A 20,345-nucleotide genomic window follows, 5' to 3' on the forward strand; every position below is an offset into this window, starting at 1 on the left:
AACACTTCAAGGTTAAGGTGTGGGTTTGGAGCGAACTTTACAATTAAGTCAAGGTCAGACTTCAGCAAATGCACCACGTGACTTGGAATGTACTCATAAAGATAGCACCAGCATCTTGTTGTGGGGCCCAAAGACTGAAAGGACACTGTGGGGCCTGGTCAATCTTTCTTTTAGTTTTAGAGCTAAGGTTAAGGTTAGTTTTATTGATAACAGTATGACCAAATGAACAAAGTAAATTAAAAAAGTCAAAAAACGGGGAGAATACGATACTTGTGTATCTAGTCTGACCAAAATGCATACTGCTTAAGTCAATCATATGGTACCCCTCAGTACAGGGGCTCACTCCAGATTACATGTAGGCTATTTTAAAGATAAAAATTACTGTCTAGGTTGTAACTTATGGTTGTAACATTAGGGATAAGCCCCTTGTCAATATCTCAAGTGCAAGGAGGTCCACAAGAATACGTTGAGGGGGACACTCATCTGTTTTTAAAGGGAGAGGGTCTCCAGACCCTTTTGTCCCTCCCGTGACTAATGTCTATGGTTAGGGGGCAGGAATGCATTACGTCAAGGGGAATGCCGCACAAAGATAGCACTACAAAGCTATGAATGTGTGTTTGAATGTGTCCACTAATGTTTTTTTTTTTCTTTTCTTCTTCTTCTTTTTTTTTTATTATCTTGTGTGGTCGTTACTCCTCTTCAAGCATCAACTAAGTGGTTTCCTGTGCAAATAGGATTTTATGGGTAGCAGAAAACTATTCAAATATTTGCTCAGGAGGTAAATCACTTCCTGGGTGCAGCGAGCAGCTCAAAAAGCCACACTTCTAATTAAATGTCCACACAAGGTAACAGTAAAGATGTACTCCACCATATGGAATCAGACCGTGTACAACATATCTGCAGCATATCACGTTCCATCTATCAGCTTTTGTTGCCCGTCTGTTGCTCCCAGCGGCAGACCTCACCCACGTGTCTCCCAGGTACCATCAAACAAACCCTCCCTGATTGGTGTTTGCAGACACGGTTGACCCACTTCTCCATCGCGACGCCTAACTTTAACACCGTGGAATCACATTAAATCCACAGCAAAGCTGAGCTTCAGCTGCGCTCAGGAAAACACAGGTAGCCCACATGCTAACCCTCTCCCTGCACCGGTTGCTAAGTAAAGCCCGGCTTAGCACTCATCCTGGGAGACTTAAGACAAAACACAAACACATGCCCGCAGACACTAGCTGTGTGTGTTCATGGCCGCACCTGCCGAGAGAGACACAAGGATGTTTTTGTGGAATAGCCCCAAAGTCGGCATCATTCTCAGTGGTTCATGCTACGTAAACATTTGGTTCTGCGAGCTTATTTTAATAGCTTTCTTTAATGAGCTTTTAAGCTATATCTCCACAAATAAAAGCATATGCTAGGCTGGACATAAGATTTCGCCAAATAAAAACTAAAAAACATTCCTAATTATATGACCTCAACAACCAGCAGACAATTCAAGAATGAAAAATGGCTAAAGTTTGTGAGAAAACATACAAAAAGAACAAAATCATGAAAATACACAAACTGCGGCCTCATTGAGCTGCTCCTTGCAACATGCGGGGATAAATCAAACTCTGTTGTCTTGATGGTGATTTTTCCAGTGCGAGCCTGTTCCCTGGAAGAGCAGCACCTCATTAATCCTCAACTAACTCGCTCCTCCTGACAGCAGTGTAAAAGAACATTAGCCTGTCACCACAGCAGCTGTGACGAGCATTAGCGTACTTGAGTAGCAATTAGCTTCTCTTTCTTTCTGCATCGGTCTGCATTTTAGTTTATCTCAGCGACTGGGTTGCTTTTGCATTCTGCAGTTTATTACTAAAAATAATTGCTTATTTTGAATATTCCTAACCCGGGGTTCAGGACCTCCCTATGGGGGCATAGATTACACGGCTGTCTGACTCCTTGCCTGGTTGCAGTTTGTCAGATTATTTTAGTGTGAAGCTGACCAGTGCTTTCATTTAGGAGGCTCTTGCTTCTGTATGTTAGAAAGAAAACGCTTTTCTTCATGAGTTTGTCTTCACTCCAGTGTTTAGGAAAATGAAAAAAAAAAAGGAGGGTCCTCAGTTTTTTATTTATTATTTAAAGAGTGAATCCGGGGGAATTCCAGGGAGGAGAAAAATGAGCACCTGCTGACATAAACAATCATTTTGTATCTTTAGAACAGTTCCCCGACAAAAAAGACAAATACATTAGTCATCTGATCTTTTAGAAAATGTGTACAATGCTGCAGCTCCACTTCTTGTGCTTTTCTTCGGTCGATCCATTGACAGTCTCGTTTACAATGCCGCCAACCAGCCTGGAAGGCAACGACAACGTCCTAATGATGTTTACATAGCAGTGTCTGAATGATGTATTCAGTCCCGCTGACTCATGTAACAGTGACTGTGGAATGAATCACGCGATAATAGCCTCGATTAATCACGCACGCGTTATCATCTCGGCTCCTGAACTCCAGCTCGAGCTGGAGAGCTTCGCCACATGTCACTGAGCATCCACACAGTTCACAGGGTGTTACGTTTCTTCGTCTTACTCATCGCTGGAGGCCTGCACATGTGTGACAGCTGCTGGAAAGCATGGGCAGACAGCGTGAAACCCAAGTAACTAAAGTAAATGTCACTGGATCACCTGTTCCACCTGAGGACAGGTAATATAGGCACCACTCATCATGTTGGAGGCAACAAAAGATGTGCATGAGTGATGTGTAGATTCAGCTTAGTGCAGCAATCAGTGGGGATATGGTGATGATAGTATTGGTGGGAAAGGTGCTAATGGTGCCAATGGTTCTAATGGTACTAATAGTGGTGAAATGGTGGTAACGGTGTTAACAGTGCTTATGATGTTACATCTGTACATTTGAACTTTTTATATTCCTACACCCCTGTATTCTTGCTGGTTTTTGTGTGTACAGTTATATTATTTATTGGTATTCTTTATTTCTTTTCCTATTTTATCTTTCTATTTGCACCAAAGAGTTGTTTTTTAATTTCGTCGTTCATGTATGATGACAATAAAACACATTCTATTCTATTGTATTCTATTCTATTCTGTTCTAATAGTGATGAAATTGTATGGTGGTAAATATTGTTATCGTGCCAATGATGCTAATTATGGTGAAATCGTGCAAATAGTGGTAATGGTGATAATGGTGCTAATAGAGGTCATGGTGCTATCGGTCAATCCTGTAATCCAAATGATTCACCAGAGTGTCTCAGAGAGGCGAACAGGTCTATAAACAGAATTATCATGTTGAGTTGATGAGAGACTGGGAGGTGGTAAAGGTCCCACTTATCATTAGAAAAAAAGCATGAAAACATTGTCATACTGGGAAATTGGAGAAGTGGGAGGTTCAAACACAAAGCAGAAAACAGGGTGGGTGGGGGGAGGGGAGGGGAGGGGGGGGGATTTGACATCTGTAAAAGGAAGTCTGTCGGCTGCCTGTGAGTGATTCCACTTTGTTTATCTGGAGGTTTCAGGGTATCACAGAAGAACCGCACACACACTTATCTATCAATAATTCAATAATTCACGCTGTGACGACCAAGCGGAAAAAGGTGGGATGCATGATGTGATGACGTCCGGCCCGCCTCTCTCCCCGCTGTTACCTCACTCTCTTCACGAACGGATTGCACAACGTTCATCAAGAACTGATAATAACACATGAGCGAGGAGCACAATGAGAGGAGAGATGGATGGAGAGCCAGAATGATGTGCAGAAGATATAGACTGAAATCTGGAGAGATGCTATTCACCACGACTGGAAGCCATTATGGGGGTGGAGCCTTAAAGGTCAACTGCCAGGAGGGTGAGGCAATGGATTCACACACAACCACTTATGGGAATTCACCATTACCACGCAGCAATAGAGCATCTTCCTCCCGCTGACCGAAGGAGCGTCACATTGGACATCACTGCAGGTTACAGACCGCTGCAGGCTGCCTCCAGACAGAAGAGGTATCAGTTGGATGACAGACAGTCTTAACAGCCACCTGACCCTGACACATGTTCCTGTCACCTCGGAGCAACAGCCCGACAGGCTCTCGCTCCTAGAAACACAGAAGTAAACTCCAACGTCTAGAGGAAGAAGAAAAAGGAAGTTTTCAGTGTTGGATGAATATACTGGTATTTCTAGAAGAACTAGACTAATGCATGCTGGGAAAAACAGCACAGGTTTTGTTTTAGTTATATAAGTTAATGGTGACTTGCATTGTACTGCGAGCTGCTACGAACATTTGACCAGCATGGACCAATACAGACCATCACAGCCCGGCATCAAAACAACAAACACTGTCAGTGGACAACATTAATCCTGCAGAGACCAGGATTAGTCTGGCATGACCCGACATAAACTTGCATTTGACCAGCCATAATAGTGCAACAAAGACGAGGAAACAGCTGACAGAGCAGCACGAGACCAAGACAGATCATCATGGATCAGAGTTGACCACCAAAGAGTATCATAGAATGATTATCATTATTCAGCATACACCAGCATCAGACCAGTATGGATCAGAATAAACTACTTTTAGAACATCAGCCCACCGTAGACGAGCGTAGACTTGCATCCCTCCAACACAGACCACAATCGGCTGGCGTAAGCCAGCAAAGATTTCTCATAGATCAGCACTGGATCACCATCGACCATCAACCACTGCAGCATCAGACCAGCAATGAACAGGATTAGACCACTGTAGGGAAGAAGAGACCGTCATCGACCAGTGAGACGTAGTCACATGGCGACAATAGATCAGCATTACAATAATATGTTCAAGCTTCAACGGGTTTTAGATGAGCACAAGTGATCGCCAGTATGGTCAACACAGACCAGTAAAGAAGAGCTAAAACCCACTCTGAGACTGAGACAGACCAGCAACAGTTCCAGAGAGGCAAACAACTGGTGAGGAAGAAGGAAGAAGTATTTCCAGTGTTGGCTGCTGCCTCCTCACATGCTATATTAAACCACCCACAGCCTCTATTTAGCAATAAATAACCTGAGGCAGATCCCATGACGTTACCCGACCCAATCTGATTCTGAGAACTTGAGGAATCTTTACTTTGCTTTATGGCGCCAGCCTCGCTCGGCATTAACTCTGCATCGGGAAGCTGAATCCAATTGAGAGAGAAAGGAGCCAGACACTGGGTGGAATCAGACACAGCAGACTCTGGCCCACTTTCAGTCAATCGGGAGCAGAGAAGTGGAGCTCCCACACACTCCACACACTCAATTATGCAACCGCCCGAGCGAGGAGCGTTGGGATGAGCTGTGGTGCTCCAACACCTGAGAACAACAGCACTTTTAGAAAGCATAATCCCCGTTTTCCCTCGCAGCGCGCGCTGTCCTCATGCCAGCGTGAAAACACGGAGAACGCACGGAGAGCAGTCACAGAGTTCTGGGTGACAGTTTTCAGTTTGGTACGGCTCATTTCCACTGAAAGCTGCACTGAAAAGAGCAGCTATAGAAGAAAACATCACTGGAGAGGGTTCACGTGAGATTACAGGAGTAGCTTTTCAAATCCAGAGAAAATCAGAGACTTTATATCAATGGATGCAGGTCGTCAAAGCAACAGTAGACTTTTATATTGAATCTAGTTCAACCTCCTCCTCCTCCTCCTCCTCCTCTTCATCATGTGGGAGAAACACTTCAGATATCTAAATCTAACAAGAATAAGGCGGCATTTATCTCCTTTGAGCTTGATTAGATCCAAGAATGAGGCTCTTTATTGTCAGCATGAGTGCACGATGGAATCAAGAGAAACTCAATGCAGAAACAGTCATGATGAGAAAACAACGTGCAACGCATAAACACAAGCTAAACAGAGTGAGGAACTGAACAAGGCAAAAAGACTGATAAAAACTGAGCAAAAATTAAAAGGAGAAAAGCCAGTAAAAGCCAACAGAATGTAAACGCAAAGAAGAAAAAGGGCAAAAAATCAACACGTGTTCACCACCTCGTGCATGTTTGTTTCAGACAAAGGTTTAGAATATTGATTCCTAGAGAGCAAACTAATTGTCTTTGGTCTTTGTTGAACCATTGTTGATATGACTGGAAATGTGTGACCGAGTACAGTTACTTCTTACTTTTTAAAGGATAGTGAGTTTTCTAGTTACTATCTGTTAGTAGTATGAACAAATATCCAGATATTTGGTAAATTGATCCTCATTTTCTCACTTTGCAAGTTACTGGACACACTTATATGATGTTCTTCAATTTGGAATTAATTATTCAGAACCAAATAATTCAGTATTGAAGTATTCTGATTTATGTTTAAGTAACAATTCTAATTGTAGGATTATAATATGCAATGCAATATGCAAATATATGAAATGATCTGCAGTTAAAAATTGTAGTAATGCAAATAATTTGAAGACAATGCTAAATGTTCTGGATTCAACAGGTTATTTTTGAAGTGTTTTTAATATAAAAACTGATTTATTGTATCACTGAGTTTGATGTGGTGTGTGAATAAATGACTAATTTCACTCTGTTGTGATAAACCAGAGCGGATATTGCTCTGCGAGGCGTTCAGGGACCGTCAGACCGAGGTGTTTGACCTTGATCCCAGAGAAAAGAAGCTCTCCTGCTGTCTCAGTCTGTCCCTGCGTAAGCCGGGAGGATCAATGCGGGTTCTTTAATTAGAACCTTTTGGGACCATCAGGAGCTGAGACGCCGCCTCACACAGGAAGTAGCTACCTTGGCTACTTGAGCTTACTTACTTTGAGCTGTTTGATAAGAAATGGGCTCGAGGGGAAACTGTCTGGGTGTGACGGTAAACACAACAGAGGAAGCAAGGAAGCCATTACAAACACATACATTACTGTAATAAAGTTCTATTGAGCATGTGCACTTTAACACCTTTTTTATTGTCCACAACCAAATTAATCTATGTCATTTAATCTGCTTTTGCTGTTTGTATAATCATAAAAGCTGAAGGCAACTAAATACAAATAGTTTGAGTTCTGACACCCAACACCTGAAATGTACAGAATATTTGGAGGCGTTTTCTTCTTCTCCTTTTGTAAAGACAGTACTAACTTACTCAATTACTCACAGGAAATACGCTCCTTTATTATATTGGAGTGATTTCAGCATTGTAACAGTAATAATTAATAGTAACTAATAGTCTGAGTATTTTTGAAGAGTCCCCTATACTTAAAAAATAGTACTCTTTATTCATAGTTATTTATTCATAATTAACGGAATTTTTTCCATTGAATAAGCAACAATGTTGACAAGCCAAACAACAGCCATCCATATGGATAAACAGTAACTAATTATCAATAGTCTTTCAGATCCCTTTGTAAAAACAGTACTTTTACTTTTTCATCCTGACTTACAATTAAGTACATTGCTTCATTGTGACAGCGATTAAAGCATTGTAACAATTGTAACAACTCACATATCTATCTGGTTTATTGTATAAATGTGTTTTAAACACATTTATACAATAAACCAGATAGATATGTGAGTATACCTAAAGCACTTTAACAGTAGTTGTTCATGGAAAAATATTTACTGTAACACCCAGTAACTTATATTGAGTATTTTTTAAATAGTGTTTTACTTGTAATTCTTTCCTTTCTCAATAAAATGATTTTGTGTTGTCTGTGTCCAAGTTAAGTAGTGTAACTGTAGCTGTACTGGGATGCAACTTTACTGCACTTTATCCACCTGATTATCAAAACCTGCAATAAAAACAAAACAACTTTGGAAAAGAAATCAACAGGCTCAGTCATTTTGTCAGATTCCCTTGAAAGAACAGTACTTTTACTTTTACTTTCAATCCTCACATACTGCCAGTAAACTACCTTCCTTTATTTTGGACGCTTTTAACGAGCCAATAAAACCTCCATCACACACAAAGGGATTAATACTTGGAGTAGTTTTCAAGAGGGTGATTGTTTAATGATTTTCTTCGAGAAAACGACAAATTTACTTCTCATTCCTTGCACGCTCGCTGTAAATTTCATTTCGTTCCATCTGAGTCCAGTAATTTTCACTCGTTCGGGACTCGAACCCTCGGCCCACAGCACAGGCTCCTCTGAGTGCCTCGGCCCAACACAATGGACGATCAATTTATTGATTTCCCCCAAAGCCAAGCCGCACGCGCCGTGCGCGTTTCAACTTTACCGCACGCGCGCAAGGAACAGGTCCTGGTTCGTGCGCGCGGAGGCGGCCACATCCTGCTCGTGCGTTTAATATTAAGGGAATAAAAAGCCGCGCGCCGGGAGAGGCTTTATTCTAATGAGCGGAGTGACGTCACAGCCAGAGGATAAACAGAGGCGACGAGGGCACCTGAAGCACGAGCTTCAACACAATGCACAACGGAAAGTGATGCAGGTGACACGCGAGCAAGCGCGCGGACACAGAGAAACGCGTCTTTCTTACCGTAAAATGCATTCCGCGTGATTTGCCCTCCCATCGCTGTGTTTCAGCCCCCTGTCTCCGTGTCCGCTCTGTTATCGCCTCAGTGGGATTACTCGGATGCGCTCGTGCCACAGCCCGGCGCTCGTGACATGACCGCAGCCTATCGCCGCTCTCCTCCACATACATGCAAACACTGGAAAGACGCACATACACACACACTCTCTCTCTCTATCTCGCTCTCTCTCACACACACACACATCCGTGAAGGAAACTCCCCCCACAGGCCGCCTCATTCACGAGCCGCTCTCCCCGCCCCCGGACCTGTATTTACATAGGGGGCGGGACTGCGTGCGGGCAGGAGCGCGTTTCACGCCCCCAGCGCCGCACCGTGCGGAGACCGTGAAGGGGCGGATCCAGGGAATCTCCGGGAAGGGGGAACAGAGGGGCCCAAACCTGCAGAGCCACCTGAAAGTTTCCTCACGTTCACGGCAGTGAGACTTGATGTATCTAATAACTGACTGGCTGCCATCTTGGATGAGATCCTGCTGATTCTCCAGTCTCCGTTTTGCACATCTAAAATAAACAGACCTCCACTGTTCTAGTATTCGAGACTAGTCTAATATGCATATGGGCTTCTTAAGGCCCGTCCATGCTTCACATGTACGCGTTTCCGCGTCCGCTTTGGAAGGTGCGCGCACCACCGATGCGGACGCGCTTTCTCCCATGCTACATTTTGAGCTCAGCTGTGCGCGTCTCATGCAGGCGCGGTGATCCACGCAGCCTCGAGAAGCTTTTCCGGCTCTACAGACTGTTCATCTGCTCCTTATTACGGATTATTTAGAGAAAATTAAGCACATACATTGTCAGTACATTATCATTAAGTATTAAAGTTTATTTAGCCTTTTTTTTTTCTGTTTCTGAATCGCGGAGCGGCGCCGGAGCGATTAGTTACTTTTTCACTTCCGTCTGCAAACCTTCTCCTCCCTCCAGACAGTCTCTCTCTCTTTCCACGAGTTTTTCACTCTTTCGGTGTCTTTAAGTGGAGCCATCAGGCTGGAGCTCCGTCTACTTTCACGTTTACCGTCATGTTTTGTTTGCTATGGCGCTCTGGCACAGGCGCACTCTTCCGCGACCTGCGCGCAATGCGCAACGCGGTCTCAAATTCTGGCTGCTGCGCGGACGTCCGCGGATCGGTCCGCGCGGACCCTAGCGGACAGGAATTCATGACGATTTTTACGTCACGCGGACCAATGCGCAACGCGCACCCACGCGGACATGTGAAGCATGGACGGGCCTTTAAAGTGGTCTTGTGTTGGGATGCTCTGGTTCTGGTCTTGTGTTGACCTGGGTCATGTAATGTCTTGATCTGGACTCAGTCCTGCTAGGTGGTCTTGACCGCAGCACTACATAGCCAACTATTCTCAACATATGTTCCTCATGGTTTGGTTTATTACAAACGGCAGGCATGTGGTTCAGATCCACTGCTTCTGTAAATTTAAAACACGTCCTCTCACGATAAAAAAAAAAAAAAAAATCCACCTTATCATTTTCTGTTTCTACTGTATCCTGCTGCCATGATGGATGGAGTGAGTCTCTCTCCCATCTCTGTGTGTGAGTCGCAGGCTAAGTATGGATCCAGAGCTGCAGGGAGCAAGTGGCCACATTCTTCACTCTCAGCACTCACTGCTTCACCTTCCTCTCATGCTTCCTTACGCGCCTCAGGTCCCTGGCAGACGGACGGAGCGGGTCCACCACCCCCCCACCCCCCCCCCGGGGGCCCCTCTCAGGAGTCAGGCCCCTGACTGGAGCTGTCATCACATCTCCAGGGTGACCTGTTTGCTCTGCGCTCAGATAAAACCACCGCGAGGAAATCAGGGAGGACAATAAGATGGATGAAATGATGAAATATTAGGGACACAGTTTCTGAGCATTTTTTTTTTTTAATCCTTTTAACTTTTGGAATGAAATCCTGATATAGAAAGAAACAAAAGATCCTAATGAAGTGCTGGAAGGTTCTCAGGTCACTGCTATGACTGTTCTGAAGGTGAGATAAAAAAAAAAAAAGGATCTAAATTGATGGAATATTTGATTCATTTCAAAGCTGCACAGTCATTTCAGTGAAAAGTTCCAAAGTTTCACTTCTAATGCTTAACTGTGGAAAAAAAAACCTTGACATTTTTTCTTGTGGCCTCTACAACACACACACACGCCCTGAACGCCATTCAAGTGTTTACAGAAACATCAGTGAACTAAAACATGCTTTTCGATTTGAAAAAGAGCGGACACGCTTGTCTTCCTGCTGAGTCGCTGTGAAACCACCGTCTGCATGATGCAGAACGCTTGTGCTCATTTTTAACGGATTATACACCAAAGCTTGTAGGTAATGATATTTACATGTCCTCATTTCCCATCGGTTTCAGTGATTACCACCATGTAACCACAGCAGATCTGAACACACACACCCACACACATGCACAGGCAGTGGCTGGAGACAGAGGCTGACCACGCTTTGTTTAATATTTCACAAACAGGACGTCTTTCAAGGCAGAGAGAATCCCTTCCTGATTCAGAGAAACTTCAGATCTCCAGGATGCTCAGTGGTTTTGTGGCGCACGGCTGAAGTGTGAAGGAAGCCACAGAAAGAGAGCGCACACACTGCTTTGTGCGATCTTGGCTCAAAGTGAAGCAGACTGCCGTGACCAGTCTCAATGTGAGACTTTTCTGAAGCGAATATGCAAAAACAAGTTGAAAAACAGATAACTGTGGTCCGAAAACTGTAGAATATCAGTGACAACAGTTCAAAGGAAGCGTGCTGTTGGAGCAGAGGTCAGTAAACGCCTGCTTGAGATCTTCAGTCACTCTGAAAAATAAAAGGTCTGAAATAAGACCAAGTTTACACAATATTTTGAAAACACAGAAATGCTGAAATTATTGTGGTTAGCCTTCCAGGCCACTAGTGGCTGCTGTTAGTTGTTTCTGTAAGTAAAAGTATAAGCATACTGTATATAAAACAAACGATCTTTCCTTTACATGGCTGAACAGTTTGTAATGAGGTTTTAGTAGCTTTACCTTGTTTGAATGTCTACTGATGTTACAAGGAAACAAACTCATTTGGGCAGTATTTCATATAGTCAAAGTGAGTTTGGTTTTCTTGGAAATATTCCATTTTTACAGAGCTGTATTTATTTAAATAAATAATTCATTTTTCACAATGAAAGATGTATTACTGGCACAGAAATCTTTTCCGTTTCATCTCTTCAGGTCAGCAGATAACATCTAGCCTCCGGTTATCTGATATTAGGAGAAACTAGCAATAAAAATAACACCAACAAATCAGCTGGCTATTTAAAGTGTCTCCCCAGGGATGAAATCAGGTATTACTGTAGTTAGTCACGCGATGGACACAAGAGCCAAGGACGAACAGGAAGAAACATCACAACTTCCACCTCCTGTAAGTCTGCAGCTCTGCAGCGGAGGAAACCTCGGGAGCTGCCGGCCAAGGCACCGGGAAGACATCCTTCCTCTGTACGCTACCTTCGGCTTCCTGTTTTAAAAAAGCAGCCGCGGCTCCGTCAGCCTTAACCTCTGAACCGGAGCGTGGCCTGCAGGCCTCTCCGTGAACATCTCCCCGTCTGTACATAAAACTGCGTTACATAACTCGGTTGAGTAACCGGTGGCAGCTCACGGTTCAGCTGGTATTCTTAGAAGGACTCGCAGCTTCAGATATACGATCCTTTCTTCTGTCGACTCACATGCTTTTCATGCTTTGTATGTGCTGCTAACTGCAGACGTGTTTGCTTTGGATAAATCCTCACCCATCATCATCACTACTGGTGTTTTCAGGTCTGGTTTGTAAACTGTGTTTGGAACTGGATTTTATAAAGTCTCATAAGATAGAAGGAACACAGTAACTGATCATTTTAAAGAGATTAGTGGTGTGGTTAAAAACATTTCAGCGACCCGACTGTTGCTGAGCTGCTGTCTCGTCGTCCTGCTCTTGACCCAATCTTTAACTTTTGGCAGTTTTTAAGTTTTGACTTAAAAAATATTAAATTTACTGTTTGGATGATGTGCTGGCTAAAGAGCGCTTTTAATTTTTTTGTACTTAATTCTAAAAGAAAATCTATCTGTCCACCCATTCGTCCATCCGCCCGCCCATCCATTCACCAGTCCGTCCATCCACCCGTGCATCCATCCATCGATCCATTAATCCTTCAACCAGCCGTCTGTCCGTCTGTCCATTCGTTTATCTGTCCACCCATTCATCAGCCATCCCTCCGTCCATTCGTCCATCCATCCACCCGCCCATCCGTCCTGTCCATCTGTCTTTCTGTGAAGCGACCTCACCGCTCTGTGAAGTAACTGTGATAGTCTCATTTGCGTGTTGTGTGTGACAGGAGAGACTCCTATTATGATTCTTGCTAAAAATACACAGTAAAATTTAGAATTTAGATGAGATCAATTTAGAAAAAAAAAACCGGAAGAAACTGAGACTAGGAATCAGGATGAAGCAGACTGTCTGGCACCACGTACCTGAAATGTATGACATTATGATCTATTATTATCTTCTTAGCAACAGGAGCAAAACAGAGAATGGCATGTTATATTTATTGCGCTCTGCTCTTAATCATGGCATTTTGAATCACCGCTATTCAAAGTTATGACACACAGAGAAGGATTTATTACACACCCTGACAGAAAATGTACCATCAATATATTTGTTTCTGTTGATGTGTCAGAAACAATATAAAAACCTGTGTTTGTGGTTAGTTGGAGGGTAGTTCAATGATACCTTTTCCATTGTTTTTGTACAGCTGAGCTTAATGGTAAATGGAGTACACTCATATAGTGCTTTTACACACTGATTTAACATTCCCCAAAGGTGTTTTATAATTCCAGTCACATTTAACCTTTTGTTGCAAACATACACACACACACCAATGGAGGCACCAGCCATTCAAGGCACTCAGTCCATCCACTGGGGACTCATCCATATGTACACCTTAAGGAAAAACTGTAGTTCCTGGGTGTCTGAAGGAGTCTTGTCGTGCCAAAGACTCCTTCAAAAACAGACCAGGACAAAACTGGGTTGTGAGATGAGGTGCAAGGTGAGCAGAGCCAGGGTTCTTCAGGCCGAAGATTGACAGATCTAGGGTTCTTTAGGTAGAAGGTGGGCAAAGCAAAGGGTTCTTCAGGCAGAAGGCTAAAATCAAACTTAATTTTCCCAAGATCATCTTGGGGTGATCTTTGATGACGCCATGTTTTAAAGCCGTTGCCATATTAAGTGTGTGAGAGTGTTTTGATTCGTGTGTGTCTGTTAGGGATGTGGAGATTAATCGATATCGATCGTGATCGAGATACATACGTGCGAGATACAAGTGTATCGATTCATTCTGTGAGTATCGATGCAATGACGGCTTATAATCATGATGCATTGTTCGCTGTGTGCCTAATCGGTAATCTTCAAAGTTGCATCCGTTTTTACACGTTGTACTGCATTCTGTCTTGTGTTTCCGAGGCGTCTTGAATGCACCATCACTCCCAAAGACGGACGGAAGCTGTATGCGCATGCGCACACACACACTGTGATACAAGTTACAACAACATGGCGGAGTGCAGCAGCGGCAGCGCTAAGTTACAAGAGAATCAGATTTTTAAAGACATACTGGAGGATCCTGCGAACCAATCGGCGTTGTATGGTTCCCAACTCGTAATTGGGCAGTCACAATGCCAATCGATCTGGGAATGCGTTTGCGTGATGACATATCATGTCGAGTCGCCGCCTCTGTGCGCGCTCTTACGCTCATACGTAATTCCCAAAGGGTTATTACTTACTGATGAAGAGTCCGACATGATGACAAATGTGTTTTAATCCTATGCGAAAAGACGATGCTCCAGCTGCGCGGATGTAAACAAACTGACATGCGGCTGACGTGCGCGCTACCGACAGTCCTCATGCAGAGGGAGCCGCGCATGCGGTGGAGAATCCTTTGTCCTTTAACGCACCCTCAAAGTTCAAATCCATCGTTTGGAAGTACGATGGATTTTACAAGAAAGATGGCAAACTTGACAAGATGAACGTTATTTGTAAAGAATGCCGTACTTCTAAACTGTCTGGGAGACAGGGATATGGACATTGCAAAGCGTCACTTGAAGTCACTCATTGAGAGTTACGTGGTATGACTGTTACTGTACCGTTTACACTTACAGCATCTTATAGAAATCTTTTATTTGTTTTTGTTTTACTCTTTTATTGTTACAGGGCAGTAATACATAGTAAGTAATACTTAGTACTGGTAGAGAGATTACAAGGAATATTTGTTCAGACAATAAGCACTTTTTTGTTCCATTTTCTACTTCTAAGGAATAAACCCAGCCTATTTTAACATACTGAATGAATTGCCATCTTCTTATTTTTTTGTTTGCTTAATAGATAACATGTGATATATTTTTTTTTTGCTTCACATTGAACTGCATTTGATTGAACTAATTTATTAAATCGCATCGCAAACAGGTGTATCGCATCGTATCAGGAACAGGGTGAATCATACATCGTATCAGGATGAGGGGTGAATCGTATCGCATCGTATCAGGATGAGGGGTGAATCCTATCGCATCGTATCCGGATGAGGGGAGAATCGTATCGTATCGAATTGGGATGGAGGGTGAATCATATCATTTTGTATCGAAAACAGGGATTAATCATAAGTATCATATCGGCAGGGATTCAGTGTATCGCAAATTATATCGTATTGTTGGCAGGGCATCGAGATGCATATCTAATCGCCACAGTAATGGAGATCCTCACCCCTAGTGTCTGTCTGAGTGCAGTTCTCAGGTTAGTGCTACAGCAGGAGCTGAGCATTGCTTCATCCCCTGCACCTGTGGAGCCCGACTGGAAAGCAGCTCAACAGTCCAAGCTCAGCCAATTCCATGAAACCACCTGAGGGAATAAAAGCAGCTGGCAGATCACCAACCAGCAGCGAGCTGCAACTAGTGATGCTCATATGCCTGTCGTAGTTAGGAAAAGCCCTTTAGGTAGTGAGGCTCTCAGTTCTTTGTTGTTTAGTTTTGATGTCAGGAACCTTTGTTGCATTCCCCTCAGTCTCAGGTTCCTTTTGGCTTTTTTGTTCTGTGTTGTGACAGCTCTAGGTTAGAGTCTGTTACTTACTGTTTTGACTTTTACCAATAAATACCTTCATTTGCCATTAAACACCGTGGTCTTTATGTCATTCCTTTTCCCCAATGAGCTGGTCGTAGCACCATGTCACCAGACCACCATTCAAGGCAGCTGATTTAAAGCTATATCTCCCAGCTGTGCTTATCGCTAAGCTCAGACCCATGGTGTCTAAGAACAATCTTGAAATGATCATCGATGTATTTGTATCCTTGCGGCTAGACTACTGCAACAGCCTCAAAAAGAAAGATGTGGCTCATCTCCAGTATGTCCAAAACTCAACTGCAAGGCTGCTGACCAGCACCAAAAGGAGGTCCCACATTACACCTGTTTTAAAATCTCTCCACTGCCTCCCCCTTTTGTACCATGTCCTGTTTAAAATCTTGGTGCTGACCTTTTGAGTTCTACATGGCCAGGTTGACTTAATTAAGCTATACAGCTTGACTTGAAGCCTGAAATCATCTGAGCAGAGCCTGCTGATAGTTCCTCGAGCTCGTTTTAAAACTGGGGGTGACAGCTCATTCAAATCCACTTTGCTGCTGTTTTGAAACAAACTTCCTTTCAGCCAGCACTCTCTGGACTCAGTGGATGCTTTCAAAAAGCTTTTAAAAACAAATTTGTTTCAAAAAGCATTCTGGTCCAAACTGACCCAACTGACTGAAGAGTGAAGAGAAGGAAGAAAGTGCAAAGATATGACGATCTTTAATTAATATCAACACTCCAGACGACTGGCTGCTGCACCTGCATAAAGATACGACAGAGGGCATCTTACGGACTTTTGTTGGAGAACACAGCTGGTAGTGAACTGCGGTGTGCAAACTGAGGATCCAGGTATGAAAATACACATAAGCATCAGGAGAGACCTATTAAAGATAACCATTAGTCTAACCCACCACAAGAAAACAAGGTGACCGAGTCCACATGCAGAATATGAAGAGTGATTAAGGCTCACTGTGATCATGCAAATTTGACAGTGATCATGCATATATGACCTCAGCCCCCTGAGAAGGCCAGAAGCAGGCCAGAGAGGCCTGCTTCTGGCCTAGAGTACCAGCGGCCATACCCACGAGAACCGGCCCACACGGGCAGCTACCCACCCCAGGCCCCATCTCTGATCTCATATATTATGTATCATGTACCGTTTATATGATCTCTGAATGTATCTTTGTATTTCTGATCTGTATATGATTGTTTACTACTATCAAACACTTTGTGACGGCTGTTCTGTAAAAAGTACTATGCAAGTAAAGTTTTCTTACTTACTTAGAAGGTGGGCAGAAGGGTCCTTCAGACAGAAGGTGGGCAGAGCTAAAGTCCTCCAGGCAGGAGGTGGTCAGAGTTGGGGACCTTCAAGCAGGAGGTGGGCAAAACTGCTCAACATGTGTATGCAAACAAAACCTCCCATTCAGCCAAAGCTGCTGGAGCCCATCACAAGGTCGCTCTGAGAACAAGGGAGTAGAGAAGCGAACTTTTGGAAACTGTCACACACTGCATGTCCATGTAAAGTCACTTTAAATGGCTATGTGAGAGGAAATGAAGTTTGCGCTATAAGAGGAGGAAAGGTGAGCGATAGCAGGTAGGGGGCATTCACACTGTCACTGTAGCGAGCATTGCAATAATAATGGCCTCCTCCTTTAATAAATCCAGCCTTATTGCAAATCTCTTTCTGTCTATTCTGAGACATGCCCTCAGCAGGTATTCCAGATAACCACACTCTTAGTTATTAGCTGAGGTGAAAGTTAGTTTGAGGGCATGGGATGTCTGGTGTAATGTAGTACTTTTCATCAGAGTTTGAAGCTGAAGAAGTGGGGAGGTGATAATTAGATCTGTCACTCTGCTTTAATATGTCTCAGAGCTGCTCGGCCTCGAGCTGGAACGCTGCGAAGAAACGCCTTATTGTCTCCGCTGCCGAGCAGCTGAAAATACTGTTTCATCCTGATACGCTGCTCCAAAATGTGCTGGTGAGGAGTGATGGATTTCGGAGGGGCTTCGCTGGTGCTATTAAAGAATTTGAGTCATCTCAGCGTTTATATGGTGCTTTCAAGGCATTGGCATTATTACAGCAACACAAGGCACAGTAAGCTAAAGGATAACATCTGCAGGCTGACTTGATGGATGCCGGATTCTCATTTTGCTGTGACAACAGACTACAGGCCTGATTTATTGGGACTAAAGCTGCTAATTTGAGGATCATCAACTAGGAATAACACAATGAATAGAAAACTGGACGATATTCTCAATGTTTCATAGTCATAAAAGTAAATGTATCAAATCATTGGTGTATGTGTGTATGAATTCAGTCAGTGATTTTCTTTTAGGGCATTAGCATGCTAAGAGATAATAATACTCTCCTTTAAAATTGTCTTGTGGAGATGTTCAAAACTGAACTAAAACCAATGTTGTGTTTATCAGGAGAGATGTTCTTATGAACCCTGACTATCTCAGTCTGCCTGACAGCAATATGAACAGTGTCAACTATTGATAAACTCAACAGTGTGTACCAGCTGGGATTAGCATGGTTGAAGAGCAGCTAGCTCCCCGAGTTGTTGGTAGTTTATCTCAGCTGCTTCTTCTTCTTGTCATTAGTTCATAAATCGGTTTCTTTCTAAAAGAGTTAGCATCCAGATTATAGAGCATCTTCCTCCCAACAACTTCAGCCAACTCCCATTTCTTCTGAAAATACAAGAAGTTCAACTTTCAGTTATGAAATTTTAAATTAAATGAACTGATTGGTTCAATTTTCTGATGAAGTAAATCTGTTTTCTCAGAGGAAGACTCATGTTCTCCCAGGAAGAACAGAAGTGCTTTAACAAAAGAGAGGCTATCGACTAGAGGAAGGTATATGTTGCATCCTGAATGTTCTTAAAGGGATACTTCAACATTTTGGCAAATTGGCCCATTTAGCGCAATTCCTTAGTCATTTCGAACAGCATACTTACTTTTTTGTGAGGGCGAGCTGTTGTTTATTCAGAAGTGAGTCGGGGAAGGTTTTCGGGACGGACACAATGGAAGTGAATGGTATTTTTGGTTCCCCTCATTAAACTCATCAAATACACAATCCAACAACCCCAAAACACTCGGGTGGACACGTTATAATCTGCACATTCACTACGCTGTGGAACACCAACAAATAATATTGTAGCGTTACGACACTGAAGCAAATACTGGGAACTACTTTTTCTTTTGAAATCACTACGCCCAGACGCCATGTTTAGTAAGCAGTTCCGTCTTAGCAATCTTCGTATAAACAACTCAATCTGGTAATTTTGCATTAATATTTCACAGCGTAGTGAATGTGCGGATTATAATGTGCCCACCAAAGTGTTTTGGGGTTGTTGGATTTTGTATTTGATGAGTTTGACGAGGGGGAACAAAAATACCATTCACTTCCATTCTGTCCGTTCCGAAAACCTTCCCCGACTCACCTCTGGATAAACAAGAGCTCGCCCTCACAAAAAAGTAAGTATGCTGTTTGTAATGACTAAGGAATTGCGCTAAATGGGCCAATTTGCCAAAATGTTGAAATAGCCCTTTAATATTGTGGTTGGTGGCTGATGAATTGTTGGACTCTGAGGTGGGGGTCCACTCTGAAGGGTGGAGGCGAGTGAGTTAGATTTGGTCTTTACTGTAACACAAATGTCTGAAATGCAAGAACGTGTTGCTCCTCAGCAGACAGACACAGTGGTTGAAAACATGTGAGAGAGAAGACTTTATGAGGAAACTCATTGTTTCCTGTAGCTCTCCCCTCTCTTACGGGCAAGACCGCATGTGGTTGTAATTCCTCCCACAACAGATCGGCCAGACTTTTAAATTGCGATTCCGATCATGATGGGGTGTTTATTGTTCATTACATCAGATTAATAAGGGACAGCTGCTGCGGGGTGGGGGTGTGTGAAGGGGGGGTTGACATATGAATCTGTTTGCTTGGGTTTTTAGCCCCATCAATCAGCAGTCCCTGCTGGTTTGGTGGTTTCCAAAGCGTGGCCTCTGTGAATCGGCGCTGCTCATGTCACATTTGGCAGAAAGGTGACTTCTCGATTGCCATGACCGCCATTTTAAAAAAAAAAAATCAGTTTACAGGCTCTCACTTTATCCTTCACCAAATCTACAACCTTGCTTCTCTCTGGTTTTTTTTTTTTTCGTGCTTGTGTTTTCGTCCTCCAGGAGCTGAAATGTGATCAAAAAGAAAGTGGAGTCGTTGAAGGTGTTGCGACTGTCCCACAGAGCTGGCACGACACCGAAGGAAACACCACTTTCTATGTACTCACTAAAGCGATCGCCTTTTAATTAGACACAGGAGAGGCCACCAAAGACATTACCCGCGGCTAATCTCTTCCTCTTGTCTTCTGGGAGCATAACAGAGGAGAGGAGCAGATTGAGACGTGATTCCTCATTGTTCCCCACAGCTCAGACCTGAGTTTCTTCACAGGGAGAGACAAAAAAAGACATGAAGGCATCTCACACTTCGATCGGAGGCACCGGGAGGGACGAGGAGTCACAGGAGTCAGCTGAGATCTGCGCTTTCAGGGTACAGAGGAATCAGAGTCATGAGGCGCTCGGTACTCCATGTGCTGCAGCGTCAGAATGCTCCACGTTTTCCAAACAAACACTGGAGCACAGAGATCATGAGCATCAGCTCCATTAGAGAGGGTAAACAATGACCGGACGCAAAGAAAAACCGATCAGCCAAAACTTCATGACCTGAAACATGGAGGCCCGAAATCCATGAGATCATTAACTAATGGCTGGAAATTCTGAGAGCCTTCATCT

General features: G+C 43.4%; 1 protein-coding gene across 1 annotated transcript in view; it reads right to left on the reverse strand.

Moving 5' to 3' along the window:
* neurl1aa (neuralized E3 ubiquitin protein ligase 1Aa) overlaps nt 1–8,650 on the reverse strand; it is a 48,909-nt gene extending 40,259 nt beyond the window's left edge. Inside the window, exon 1 of the mRNA XM_030095264.1 lies at nt 8,420–8,650. Within this exon, the coding sequence (XP_029951124.1) occupies nt 8,420–8,453 (34 nt within the window). The 5' untranslated portion in view covers nt 8,454–8,650. The remainder of the gene's footprint in view (nt 1–8,419) is intronic.
* Between the last annotated feature and the right edge of the window lie 11,695 nt (nt 8,651–20,345).

This window comes from Salarias fasciatus, chromosome 6 (assembly GCF_902148845.1).
Source record: "Salarias fasciatus chromosome 6, fSalaFa1.1, whole genome shotgun sequence".
Taxonomy (NCBI): Eukaryota; Metazoa; Chordata; class Actinopteri; order Blenniiformes; family Blenniidae; genus Salarias; species Salarias fasciatus.